Source organism: Camelus dromedarius, chromosome 29 (genome assembly GCF_036321535.1).
Source record: "Camelus dromedarius isolate mCamDro1 chromosome 29, mCamDro1.pat, whole genome shotgun sequence".
In the NCBI taxonomy this organism is placed as follows: Eukaryota; Metazoa; Chordata; class Mammalia; order Artiodactyla; family Camelidae; genus Camelus; species Camelus dromedarius.
Genome location: NC_087464.1, coordinates 7,631,006 through 7,644,581, shown reverse-complemented (window position 1 = coordinate 7,644,581; position 13,576 = coordinate 7,631,006). Strand labels below are relative to the sequence as shown.

At 51.1% G+C, this 13,576-nt stretch overlaps 1 protein-coding gene across 3 annotated transcripts in view; it reads right to left on the bottom strand.

The window, feature by feature from the left end:
• IGF1R (insulin like growth factor 1 receptor) overlaps positions 1 to 13,576 on the bottom strand; it is a 280,329-nt gene that overhangs the window by 36,196 nt on the left and 230,557 nt on the right. For 2 of the 3 annotated variants that reach the window (XM_064480537.1, XM_064480539.1), the window contains exons 6-11: positions 11,673 to 11,887; positions 9,642 to 9,768; positions 7,877 to 8,115; positions 5,436 to 5,609; positions 5,081 to 5,285; positions 363 to 646 (exon numbers count right to left, since the gene is read on the bottom strand). In XM_064480537.1, coding sequence (XP_064336607.1) covers positions 363 to 646; positions 5,081 to 5,285; positions 5,436 to 5,609; positions 7,877 to 8,115; positions 9,642 to 9,768; positions 11,673 to 11,887 — 1,244 coding nt within the window. The remainder of the gene's footprint in view (positions 1 to 362; positions 647 to 5,080; positions 5,286 to 5,435; positions 5,610 to 7,876; positions 8,116 to 9,641; positions 9,769 to 11,672; positions 11,888 to 13,576) is intronic. The other variant, XM_064480538.1, reaches the window with a different exon arrangement.

The following is a 13,576-nucleotide window of genomic DNA, read 5'->3' as shown; positions in this document are numbered from 1 at the left end:
TGGGGACTTCGCTGAATCTCTGAGAACTCAAGAGAGACCCGGCAATTCCCCTGCACACAAATGAGGGTAAAAGGGTCGTGGGAACGTATAGAGTGAACCAACTAGAAGGAAAAGAGTTGACCCTGAATCAAGCTCCCTGCTCTTGAGTACTCTGTGTGGAGGGAGTGGGAGGGAGGAATGGTGTCACTTTGAAAGAACTCCATCCCTTGGGCTGCTGGACCACCAAGCTGCCTGCAAATGACCACCTGTTCTTTAATAAGCACAACTGAGAGTAAGGTGTCAGCCTCTGTGTCTGTAATTCACGACCTTCTCCCCTCAGCTGTGAGGGAGTCAGGAATGGGGCGAACTGGATCACACCATACCTGCAGGCATGGTTCTTGCAAAGACAAAGTTGGAGGCACTGCAGCCCAGCTTCTCAGCCTCGTGGTTACAGCTGTGGATGTCGATGCGGTACAAAGTAAAAGGCCGGAGGTTAGAGATTACGGTTCTCTCCTTGTTGTCCACTCTGCTTTCAAAGAAAGGGTACTCTGTCTCAAGCTCTTCTGGGTCTGTGATGTTGTAGGTGTCCACCACCGTAGTGTTCCTGCTTCGGCTGGACGTGGTGGTGTTGGCGACCTGCATGACCTCTCTCCGCTTCCTTTCGGGTCTGCAAGGAAGAGAGAAACTTGGCTTATAAGTGAGGGCCTCCTCCTCTTTTGTCTCTTCCATGACTTGGGTTAGAGTAAGAGAAAGAAAAGAAAAATCTTAACCTTGGAATAAAAGGAGCTATTCAGGCGCCTTGGATGAGAACCAACAAATAATACAGGGATTTCCTTCCTCGTTTTTTACTTTGCTTTCTCTGTGCTGCAAACCTCAGACTCGCCACGCAAACTGCCTCCCGGCTTGCAGAGTGGTTCCTCGATGGTTCCCAGAGGCAAACTAACGCCCCAGCCCCCGGCTCAGCAGCACCCTGGCTGTTCCATCAGAACGTCAGTGCCGTCTGCTCCACAGACCGACAGGTTCAGCATGAAAGATGACTGGCCTACTGGCCACGCTGAGGTTTACTGGGGTGAACAAGAGGTCAGGTGTGGGGTGCAGGCCAGAGAGGTGGGCACAGGGGCTCCGAGGCCTGTGGTGGTGGCTTTTCTGACCCCCTCTGACTATGGAATAAAAGGAAGGATGCCAGCAGCCAGCTTACTCGGACCCCCAGGCCCCCCCTCCTCTAAGAGGGGAGCGTCTATGTGTTTCACAGCCTGGCTCTGCCTCCCACTCGGCGGTGACCACCTGTGGCCTCCCCAAGGCCCTGCCCATGACAGCGGCAGTGTCCCTGCCATGGGTCTCAGTAGGGCTTAGAAGGACAGGACAGAAAAGGGACTGCCTGGAATCACCTGGGAAAGAACGTCCGCACCCCAGACACAGGTGAGGCACCCAACAAGCTGGGGTGTGACTCTTCCAGTGGCTGCTTCTGTGAGAGATGGGCTTCCCCCAGAAACCTAGCAGGCTCCTGGCACTTACAGGACCCAACAGAGACAGACCGTGAGAGTAATGAGGACCCAGACAAAGAACCAGCCCCCTCAGGTCAGCCAGGGTCCAGCTGACACCCAGCAGGCTTCCTGCGATTTGCCTCTAAGTGAAAAACCTGGACGGGAAGGAGGGGACTTGGAGAAGGGCTCCAGACTCCTCTCAGAGAACACCATCACCCACTCCGTGCAGTGACATGACCCTTTCAACACAAAATCGGCCAAGGGCCCCACTGCATCCGCTTTCCCGATGCTGGGGGAGGAAAGGCTAGAAAATGAGGCTGAGAGCTCCCCATCCTCACACTCTACAAACCAGCCAGCCTTCCTGGAAGGGGAGGACACGTGTTGCTAGGAAGACCTTTTTTTGATACCTACCTACCAGAACAAATTTCCTGACATCTCTTCAAAATCAACACAACCCCCACTTGGGTCTACAAGTAAGAAGCTGTTTGGGTTTAATCCACCCCAAAATATTACTGGATCAGAACCCCTCCCACGGCCCACTCCCATTTACCTGGGATGACACCATGAAGCTCACTCGATAGTCTATTTATTTACAAACACCACACTCCCAGAGACCATGCAGCATTTGACACGGGCTGGGGAGGGACGCCACACAGCACACCATCATGAAGGCAGGGGGCAGGCTGAACGGCGCGTTCCCTGTTCTCTGTAAGCAGCCTCGCCTCCCAACAGTGTGACCAGCAGCAAACATCATCCCCAGCTTTCCCCACTCCCAGCCACCGGACAACTGACTCCGAGCGGAAAACCTTTTTGACTCTTCAACATCTGTTGACATTTCAGTCGCTTAAAGCAAACTACGTGACTTAAGATATAAAGGCAGCAACCAGTGAAAGGCATTCACCACCAGATACGGACTCGGGAGAGCGGCCTGTGAGCCCTGGCTGCTGGCCTGCTTCGAGACACACGGCACATGTCGGACAGCGCGTAACACACTAAATCTGACTTGACGGGTTTTAAGCTCCCAAATAAACTGTCCTTAGAATGAACTGAAAGAAATAAAAATTGTCTTTGCACAATCTGGTTGTAAAACAGAAAACCTTTCTTTATGATTTATTCAGTCATTCTGTTACCCGAACACTCCTTTTACCCGGATTCTGTCGGAAACTGTGTGGACATCGGATGCATGCCTCAGCAGGAGTCTTGAAAAACACACACATGAGTTTTTTATCAACTGTGGCCCCTCACCATGGGCAAACTACAGTATTACATCTGTCCTATGGAAAGAGAGACCAGGAAGTGGGGACTAGATTTCAGAGAGAGGCCGTCAGGACTGCGGGGTGAACACACGCATTCAGCAGGGTAACTTGGCACAGAAGAAACCTATTTTGGAATCAACAACAAGAATATGGGGCATTCATAGTATTTGTGTCACCCACAGCTCTGCCCTCATGCCACCTGATCTTGTGATCCACATCTGATGAGGGAAAAAGGAACTGCCTTGTAACCATAAACAGAAAGCTACAGGGTTTTTAGCAAAGCCTTTCTACAGCTTGGACTCACAACCTGAACCTCAGGCAGGTCACTGGGACAAGACAGCAACATAACCAGCCACCTCTGATGGAGAATAAATGGACCGCTCCTGCCCAGCCTGCCTGGGACACTCGAAACCCATCCTCTTCTCTGTGTCCATAGGAAGAAGTAACACCGGCCGAGTCTCTGCTGGCACGGAGTTGGGTGGACTGTGATGAGAAGCGATGCCAGGAAGGGAAAGAGCCCCAGAGTGTGGGAAAGGAGGGCCAAGCCCCAAATGGATCATTAATGAATTCAGATGGTGGACAAGACACCGAACCTGGTTCTAGTTTTGAAACATCTTTGAGCTCTTTCCCAGCTCTCAAACTTTCTGATTCTTGGAACCACACGTGATGTACAGACTATCTGGACTAATACATGAGCCGCAGCCCTATCGTCCCTCAGTGAACAGATGTCACTGGTCAGGCGGGGTGGGGCAGGAGGTTGCACGGTTTTAACTGCGGGAGGGGAGAGAGCAGGGCAGAAGGTGGCTGAGCGACAAGAGCTTCATTCTGCAAAGGAAACGGTGCCTCCAGTTCTAAAAGGTCTTCATTTCCTGTTTTAATGATTTTTCAAAGTAAGATGTCTGTCTTTGATTATTACACAAATATCAGAAGGGTCACTTGACAGAAAAGAAAAAAGTCTCTTTCAGAACCATTTGTTGCTACAACCTCAGTGAGCCTTTAAGGGCAGAGCAACTGCAGAATAAACAGAAGCTCCGGGCTGCTGGTGCCTCTCAGGTCGGGGGCTGGGAGATAAGTGATTCCTGGAAAACACGTGGGCAGCGAGCTGTCAGCTGGGGTGCTGTGGGGGTCGGGGACACGGGCTCATAGGTACAAGGCTGGTCTTAAATCCTGCTCCTCTGCCCAGGTTTCAGGCACGAGGTTGTTTCAAAACTCGATAATCTTTCAGGAAGAAAAAGGAGCCACCAGCCACCACTCCGTTTCCATCTCCTCTCCCAGACATCAATCACAAGGTCACCCTGCTGAATGTCCCCCTACTATTTTTTTTTTTTTTACTAATTTTTGTTTGGTAAAATAAAGTTCCCCCTAAAAAAATTTAACAAAATTTTTTCATTTTAACCTTTTAGGTGCATAATTCACTGTCACTGATTATCCATAGTGCTGTGCAACCATCACCATTTCCAAAATTCTACATCTCCCGAAACAGAAGTTCTGCACACATTAAGGAATAACTCATGTCCCCTCCTCCAGCCCTAGTAACCGCTGATTCACTTCCTATTGCTATGAATTTGCCTGCTCTAGCTATTTCATATCCATGGAATCACATGATATCTGGCTGCTTTGACTCAGCATGTTCTCAAGGTTCATCCATGCTGCAGCCCATGCTTCAGAATCTCATTCCTTTTCATGGTTGAATAATATTCCAGTGCCTGGAAAGACCTCATTTGTTCATCTACTCAGCTGCTGGAGGACATGGGGGTTGTTCCCAGCTTCTGGCTATTTGAATAAATGCTGCTCTGAACATGGGCCTTCCTCCACTTTCATCCCCACTTGACAGAAGCAAAGACTGGAGCAGACAGATGCGCTGGAGCAGGGGCCTCTTCACTTTAAAGGCTGTCTTCTACTCTGCTTCCCAACCTGCTTGTCAAGGGTGCCTGTGGCCCTCGGTTATGCTTTGAAGTTGGGCCCCTTTCAGAACCAACTCTGATTTTCTCAGCCAGCTTCCTTCCTCCTCGGGCAGGCTGAGAGGCTGCAGGAGGAGTGGGAAGGGCCTAAATCCCGGCTCCTCCATGCTCTGGTTTCTGTGAGTGTGGCCCGGTGGTTTCTGCTCTCTGCACGGGGCTGGGGGCAACTGCACCTGTCACCTGTCACACAGCCAGCCTCTTCCCACCCCATCCCAGGACAGGCTTCAGGCTCTGAGCGCCGTCCTTTGTGCAGAAATCCCACCCAGCCAAGCCCACAGCCTCTACTTTGTCCCTCCTCCATGGCCACTGGGTCTCGCCATGAGGCTGCTGACCTACAAACCACCAGGGTGGAGAGAAAGCACCAGACCCTGCCGGGAGTCATCCTCAGAGGACATGGCACCTGGGCACGAAGATGGCGTTGTGCAGAAAATTCTCGAAGACCTTGCGGTACTCGGCCTCCTCCTTCTCGGCCTGCTTCTCGGCCTCGGTTTTGGGGCAAGCGCAGCACGGCCCTTTCTCGCCACCACACACTTCGGTCTTGGGATTCTCCGTCACCTCCTCGACGTCGATGGTGCCATCAGCATACTTCCTGATGGGGATTTTGTCTGCTCGGAAAAGGAGAGCCAGGTTACACAGGCTGGTGGGGAAAAGGAGGGACTGTCTGCACCGGTAATCACCACCGCTGCTGGGTCCCCACCGAGGGCTGGCACTGCTCCCAGGGACGGGGACATGCGGTGTCGGGGCTGGGAGCTTACCCTCACCTTTGGAGCAGTAGTTGTGCCGGTAAAGGTAGCTGTCCTGAGGCTGGCGCTGCCACCGCACGATGTAGTAACTCAGGTTGCCGTTGGGCAGAGAGGGCGGGTTCCACTTCACAATCAGCTGAGAAGAGGAGTTTGATGCTGAGAGAACATCCAGGGGAATGGAAGGAACTGGAAAGGGGAACACAGGACGTTTCAGAAATGGGGAAGAACCCAAGATCCCAGCTGTCAGAAATGTGATGCAAACCCGTGAGAAGCCAAAAGTTTGACCCAGATGGGACAATTGCGGTGAACCCCGAGACACAAAATGAACACTGAACTTTGTTTTGACGTCGTATTAATCTCCCTTGACAATATCTGTTCTCAGGTAAACTCTGTGATAACGAACATCACTGGGCTGCAAATGGAAAAAGGTGGTTGGGGCTCAGCCAGGGTTGCAATGGAAGGCTTAGACAGTACAGTTAATTCAAACACTGGCTTTTCCTCATGTATTACAACTGCCATCCTCCAAAACGTTTAACTCTAGCAGTTTTAACAAAAGGTAAAACTAAACTGACTTGTATTTCATCTGAGATTCTGATTGAATCTCTGATAAAAATGGCAAAAAAGCCAAAACGCACGGGGAAAGCAAAAGGGTGCTAGAGAGTGTGTATGTTCATGCATGTGTGCACGTGTGGGGGGGGGGGGGCTTGGAGGAAAGGGTAATGCGAAGGGCCTGGAAACCTACCAGTCCTATAGTCACAATGCAATGGGACGCTCTAGTTCTGACTATGAGAAGCAGTTTAAAAACATCTCGAACGCACATAATGCCCTGATTTCAAGTGATGGACTCTGTCACCAGCAAAAGAATACTGATTTACCCGCAAAGCATAGTAATCTGGTCAAGCTTCACTTCCTGTTGCCGCTCAAACCCAAACCCAAACCCAGACCCAGACCTGACGGTGCATAAAGAACAGACACATCCTGAGACCACTGAAATCTTACTCTCGTTGGCTTCACAAAAAAGCACCGATTTCGGTAGATTTTCCGAAGTGCAACCGACACCTTTGCTGTATGTCACTTAAGCAACGTGGTCATGTAAGCCACTTCTAAAATGTGAAACCTTAACATACATACTATTATACACAAGGTTCTGAGCACCTGTTAAGGAAGGACCCTTTAGGAAGAAGTTATGACACGCTGACTTTTTCTCGGTAAACATAACTTACTGAATATTTCGCCACTTGAGTGCTTCCTAGAATAAGTATTTCAGAAACACACAGTTTCAATAGCAGGGGTCCTCCAAAGGCTGAGGTGATGGACCAGCCCTTCTCTGTCCCCACCACTTGTAAGGACAGGGACCAAAATGGAGCGAACTGACTCAATCTGTACAGGGCTTTGTTTTCCACCTTTGGGGAAAGGAAACCTGTTTCTTAAGAACACAGAAAGATTTTAATTTTTTCCTAAACCAGCTACAATGAATTACTTCCGAATTTTAGGATGAAAAACTTATTCTGTTGCCTTTGAGCCTCTGCTGCGTCTTCCCAGGCCTGGGATCAGAAGCCTGGGTCATGTTTACTGATAAAAGCACTGCACAGTCAGGGATGTGACTGTAGCCACTTAGAGGATCATCGAGATGAAACAGGGGAGGGGAGACAGAAACAGGGGTTTTCCCCACCAACATTTTTTCCTCACCCTCTTTGCCATTTAAACTCAGTTTGTGCTAGCTTAACGGGTGTTTTAAAACAGCCTACACACTATAACAATGGCTATCATCAAAGAACGTTTATCAGTGCCTTTTAAAATGATACGTGTTTCCCTCCCTCTAAACTGGTTTTTATATACTTGGAAAATATACACAAAGGTTTGCTTTCATTAATTCCAGAGTCTGGAGCTGAGAAATGAGATGGTTTAAAAAAAAATTGAAGATCAGGGGAAAAGGAGGCACACTGTCATCTGTGAATACTTCAAATGTCCGCAACATGGTTCACTGATGTTCTTCAACTTTGGTCTACCTTCTCGGAACCCTAGCTGCTACAGAATGAAGACGAGAAACCAACAAGCCGCCGGAGGTAACTGGAACACCACCCAGCGTGGTTTCAGTTCCCAGAGGCCCAACTGTCAAAATAAACAACAAATACAGCCACAGGGGACTGACTCTGGGTCAATGACACCAGCCCAGCAGCCTGGAGGACCTGGCCTCATTGATCCAGGACAGTCAGAATAATGACGGAAGACGGTGTGAAGTCCAGAAGATGGCCTGGAAGACGCCAGGGTACTGGGGGTGGGAAAAAACATGATACAGTATCACACATTGATGAGATAGACACATAAAAGACAGACTGGCCCAGGACGGAGGTAACAGGCCCAGCTCACTGCCACACCTCTGCCTACGTCCTGTAACAAGCAGGGACAGTGAGCGGAGCTAGTGCGGAGTGGTGGGCACGGTGCCTGGATACCTGAAGCGTTGGTGCGAATGTACAAGATCTCGCTTTTGGCCCCACGGATGTGGTCGTTCTCCACCATGGTAAGGGTCACGGCCTTGACGTAGACAGCATACTGCGTCCAGGGCTTCAGCCCCTGCAGTAAGATGCCAGGCTCGATGTCCTTGTTGGGAGGGAGGTCCACATCCACCATGTTCCAGCTGTTGGAGCCACAGGCATCCTGCCCGTCATACTCCGTGACGTTTTTAAAGGGTCTGAAACACAATGGATGAAGCTCAGAGAGTGTTTTAGGGAGCTGGCATCAAAGCTCTCAGAAGCCTCCCCCAGGGGCCTCCCACACCACACTCTCCCTAACAGGAATGCTAGATAAAACTAGTATCAATTAGATTTTAATAGAAAAACAAAAGGAAGCCACTGGACTCCAGGTTTCACCACGATTATGTAGGCACTATGGAATCACACACTCTGCCTCAGGAAAACTAAGTTCCATATTTACCGGGAGTAAAAAAGCTGCTCCTTATTAAGTATACATGCAAATGCTACTTTCCGCCTGCGATTCTGGCTGTGGCATTTTTTTCACCATTAAGAAAAAACAAGCACAGTCATTTAATGCAAACAGCAGCTATTGATAAAGAATACTTTTGGAGGAAGATGATTTTGCTGCAGAAAAACAGCTTCTCAAATACAGCTTCCGAAATCTAATTTGCTCACAAACAATTCTGATTGCTTAAGTATCTTATAACGTTCAAATATTTAGTTTCCAGATTATCTCAGACACTAGCATCAACTCCCTGGCGAAATTACCAGCCGACACTGCCAAAGCGCTGGAGGACCATCAAAGGGGAGGGATTATTTTGCACAGAGGCGTAGCTGGCTTGGGAATTCCACATCTCTCAGAGGAAAGGGCCGGACAGCCACTGGCTTCTGAAACGGACACTAACACACCCCTCTCCGTTGTCGTGATGGAAGACTATGAGTGATTCCCATGTGTGGGGACACTAAACACCTGATAATCCTGTATCCTCACAGCTATGACCCTCCCAGGGCCCCGGGTCCAGCAGGGGAAGGGGTACCAGATGCTGCCACTGGTGGCTCTGGTTCCAGCTCCGGGGAAGCCAGGCACCCCGGCAGGGGACCTGGGTGAGGAAGGTGACTGAGAGGCCCGGGGGACCCCCAGGACACAGGAGGCACAGGTAGGAAGAGGGGGAACAAGACGAGCCACCATCTGGAGGGATGTCCTGGCTGCCCACGCAGGCAAGTGTCCTCTAAAGGCACAAGGAAATCCCCCAGTAGATTCTGGGAGAAGTTCTGAAAGGTTTAAGACATGAAGGCCAGTCTCTTTCCAGTCTTTGTCCCTTATTTGGAGGACTCGTGACCTAGAAAGAGGGCTGGCTGCACCTTGGGAGGGGCCACGGAGAGAGTGACCGGAATACACGACGGACCTGCCTGGGGGTCCCCTCAAGGGGGGCCGAGCGTCCTGCTGGGAGTCCCTGGACTGCAGGTGAGCAGGCACCAAGGCTGCAATGATATTTCCACCACACCCTCCATCCCAGTGTGGGATCAACGTTTGGACTGACCTTCCTCTCCAACAAAACAAGTTCTCCCCTTTGGATTCATTTTATTCAAGTGCCTCCAATTATCCACTGAACACTGAAACGCCTCATGCTAACAGTTTGTCGTTGGTAGCTGTCACGGTGGTGAGGGGTGTCACGTGACAGCCAGGAGAGGGCGAAGGTGAAGCCCTGCCAAGAGAATGCTGTCACCAAGCGCAGAAACTCACGCCTCCTTGTAGTAGACGGTGAAGCTGATGAGGTCCCTGTAGTCAGGGGGCCGGTACCGGTGCCAGGTGACGATGATGCGGTTCTTCCAGGTGGTGGTGGAGGTGAAGTGCAGGACATCGCTTTCGCCTGGGGCACAGAGGTACATCCGTGAGTGACAGGCCCTTCCCCCCAACAGGTCCGGGAAGTCACCTGCCCCACACTGTGTCCCTCTTCCCCAAAGCTGGCGGTACATGTGATGTCCCTTCCGGGGCATCTCAGGGGCTTTCTTATTTCTACCAAGGACCTGAACGCTGGACTACATGGCCTCCAACGGGCTCGGTCTTTTGTTTTAGTACACCTGGGGGCACTGGACGTGAACCTGGGAGTGACTCCTAACCTGAAACAGAAGGACTGCAGGGTGGAGCAAGGCGGCCGCATCTCTCTGCTCATTCCTCAGACGTGGCCCCCCGAAGGGGCCCGGGAAGAGTGAACCTTGACCTGTTCTGCGGTTGTGTGTATCTGCCTGCTCGTGTCAAACCACCAAAGGCAGGTAACAGACCAGGTGTGCCACAGGAGGGCACTCTCCTTAGTTGAACTGGGTATTGAACTGGAAGGACACAGGAGCTCCTGGGAGGCCCCCGGCCAGGGCTGGCATGAACGGCTTAAGCCCTGGTAAACCCTTCTCACTCGGCAAAGCCTTCTCTGCTGTATGGGAAGGAAGCCTTTGCTGGTGTATCACGACAGGGACGCTGCCCCAAGCCCTCTCTGTTCCCCCACCAGATTCAAATGGCGATGAGGACCAGGGGAGAGCCCACGACCGCCTCCTCATGGAGACCCAGAGCTCTCCTATGAAGTGTCCTTTCCCCTTGTTTCCTCGACTCCCAACCCACACTCAGCAGGTGAAGCAGGGGCTAAAGGCAGCTAAAATCTAAGACGTCTATGCGGCAGAATGTGATGGATCGAGAGCAGAAAAATGCTGCAGATCCTGCTAAGGGTGATTTAGAGAGGAAATGTGATTTTGTTCTCAAAGGAAAATAAATGGCTACTGTATTTGCACAATCTGACAGGTCAGACTGGCTGATCTAAGGAGCAAAACACTTCGAGGGCGCTTGGCTACCACCGCCTCTACTGTGGTCCAGACGGGGAGAGGGGCAGGGCTGTGGCGGGTGTGCGTGGGAAAAGGCGCCTGTTCCTAAACTCGCCCTCCAGCTTTCTCCCCTCAAAAACCTCCTGAGCAGCCTGAGTGTCTGCCAGGTAAATCCAGACACCAGCACAACCAAGTCCAAGGCTGATGGCTTCATGGATTCCCCCTGCCTGTGTGCACATGTGCAAATCACCCTTGCTCTCATAGATTAGTCTAGTGTTTTCTAACACCTGTCCCTTATCAAAAATCGGTGATGGAGAGAGAATTTACTTTTACAGCCCTATCCAGCCAAACAGAACCACAACATTTTAAAAAGCAGTTTTATATACAAGGCCAGGTGGGAAAGTGCTCTATCTCAGATGCAAAACCTTAAAGCAGAAGTCATCTAACCAGTGTAAGGTTATAATTATACTGATCTAAATTTTAAAAGCAGTATCAATCCAGGGAGGCAGGGTCTCTCCATCTTTTTCATGTTGGGGTGGGAGCAAGGGGGAGGCCAGTTCAGGGGCAGGGGGCCAGTGGCCAAGGGTCTCCTGTGTTCATGGTTGAGCACCTCTGTCCTCAGGCACCCGCTCCACTCTGGAGAGGGAGCACTGGGCTTGCTCCCTGCAAGGCTGGAGAGGACCAGCTCTTCCTCGGAAAATAATCGAAGCGTGCCTGAGCATTAAAGTCCTTTAACTCTTGTTTTCTGTAAGCAACTTCTTTTAAAATATCCTGAGTGAGAACCTATTTATAAATGTTTAGCACACACAAATAGGTACTACGGAAAATTTACAAACAGGAATCTGCCGTGAATCTGCCCTGCTACCACCTTTGAAGATATACACGTGTGAGCAAAGTGCTCATGTGAAATGGGGGGGGGGCGCAAACGGAAGCCGCTGTCTGGGCGGGAGGAGGGTCCACTCACAGGAGGCTCGCTCTCCGTTGTTCCTGGTGTTTATGTCCCCTTTGCTCTGGCGCCCTTTAGTCCCGGTCACCTCCTCCATGCGGTAAATTTCGGAGACACACAATTTGGGATTGAAAGCAAAGTACATTTTCCCAGCTTTGATAGTCAGGTTGCGGTGGTCCCAGTCCCACAGCTGCTGCAAGTTCTGGTTGTCGAGGACGTAGAAGGAGTAATTCCTAGAAGTACAGAACTCAGCATCAGCACCCTTGCCCTTTTCCAACGGCCACCCTGCACTGGGCCTCTTCGCCATGTGGCTCCAGGACACACTGCCTCTGCTGCTAAGAGATGTAGCTACTAACAGTGTCTAAGAGAGGATAGTTACTGTTCACAATAGCAACAATAGGATTCAAGGGCAATATGGAAATCGACAAGACACTAATTAATTTGATGACCTCAATTACTAACAAACAATACTTTTCACACTGGAGGATGCTACTCAAATCATTCCCTAGAAAAGTCTCTGGCTGTTTCTCTCAAGCAGAGTAGGTCCAATGCACTTGAAATCAGTCCATAGGAGAACAGATATGCTCTGCTACTCAACCGGAACAGCGTACATATTTGCTGGAGAGAGTCTGCCATTATCCTTGGGGGTAAGTTCCATCCATGCTGTCAGCAGCATATGATGGGGAAGGAGAGAGGACGGGACAGGGTGGACCAGCCCTGGGCTGGATCTCTCCTCCAGATTCATGGTCTCCCACCCCAGCCCCCAAAATCAGTTTCAAGTCCCTGGGGAAGGTGAGGGAAGAGAGATGGTCCCCGATGGGCAGTCCCCCAGGACACCCATCCAGGCAACAGCAACTCAGTGTCCAATCCAAGTTTAGCATGCACAAAGCTTATTTTCAGAGTGCTGGGCCCCACCCCAGGGGGGTTGCTCATTAGCAGGTCTAGATGGGCTGAGGATCTGCATTTTAAACTGGTACCCAGGTGATGCTGACGCAGTGGAGCTGGGAGCAAACTTGGAGATGCGCTGCTCTAATGGATGCTGAGCACCACCGCAGGGCTGGGGGTCCCAAGCCCACCAGGTCAGAAATGGGTCCTGTCCCTCTGTGGGTGGACAGCCAGTGTCAGCAACTGTTACCACTGGCCACCCAGAGAGAGAAACCCATACCCACACCTGGGTTGCAGGACCCTTCTGTCTGGGTCCCTTGGTAAACCAGGCAGGCAGGGCCACAGCCGCCATCTGAGTCCTCTGTGCTGACAGGTCTGCTCCCCACGGACCTCAGATCCCTCCTCTTCCCACCCTGACTCCCCAGACTCAGTTTCCTTCTGGGGCTCACTCCAGCACCTTCTATAAAAACTGAGTCTAGAAGTCAGTGCAACACTTTGAGCTACTTCTAACACCCACTCAGGGATCCAATACACAAACAGCAGAGCAAAAAGATTCCAAACCTCTTTCCAGGGCCAGGACAGCCCGGACAGAAGCCCCCTGGTTGTCCTTTGGGCACCTCTCCGTGCCTGGTGAGGTTCACTTACACCCACACCAGAACGTCTAGCAGGACCTCCACCCGCCGGTCAGTCCTCAGCCTGAGTCTCACTCATGTAGAGTAAAGCAGAAGTTACAGTTACGGTGTTTCTAAGCCGGCCTGTACATTTCCCTGGGAATTCATGGGACAGTTCAGAGATGAGGACCCAGGACCAGAAGTGTCATTAATGTGCTGCTTGGCCACAGGCAGGTCACCCCGTTTACTCACTCCGACAAGAAGGGGCATGAGCAGGTGTCATGTGAGTTTCCTATTGGTTTTAAGGGCCAGAGACACAAATGCCCAGGACAAGTCACTGAGCTGCGGTAGAATCTGGCCCATCAGCCTGAAGCCCAGCCCCTCCACGAGCACTGGGCCCTGTCTGCACACATGCTGGGGGTGGAG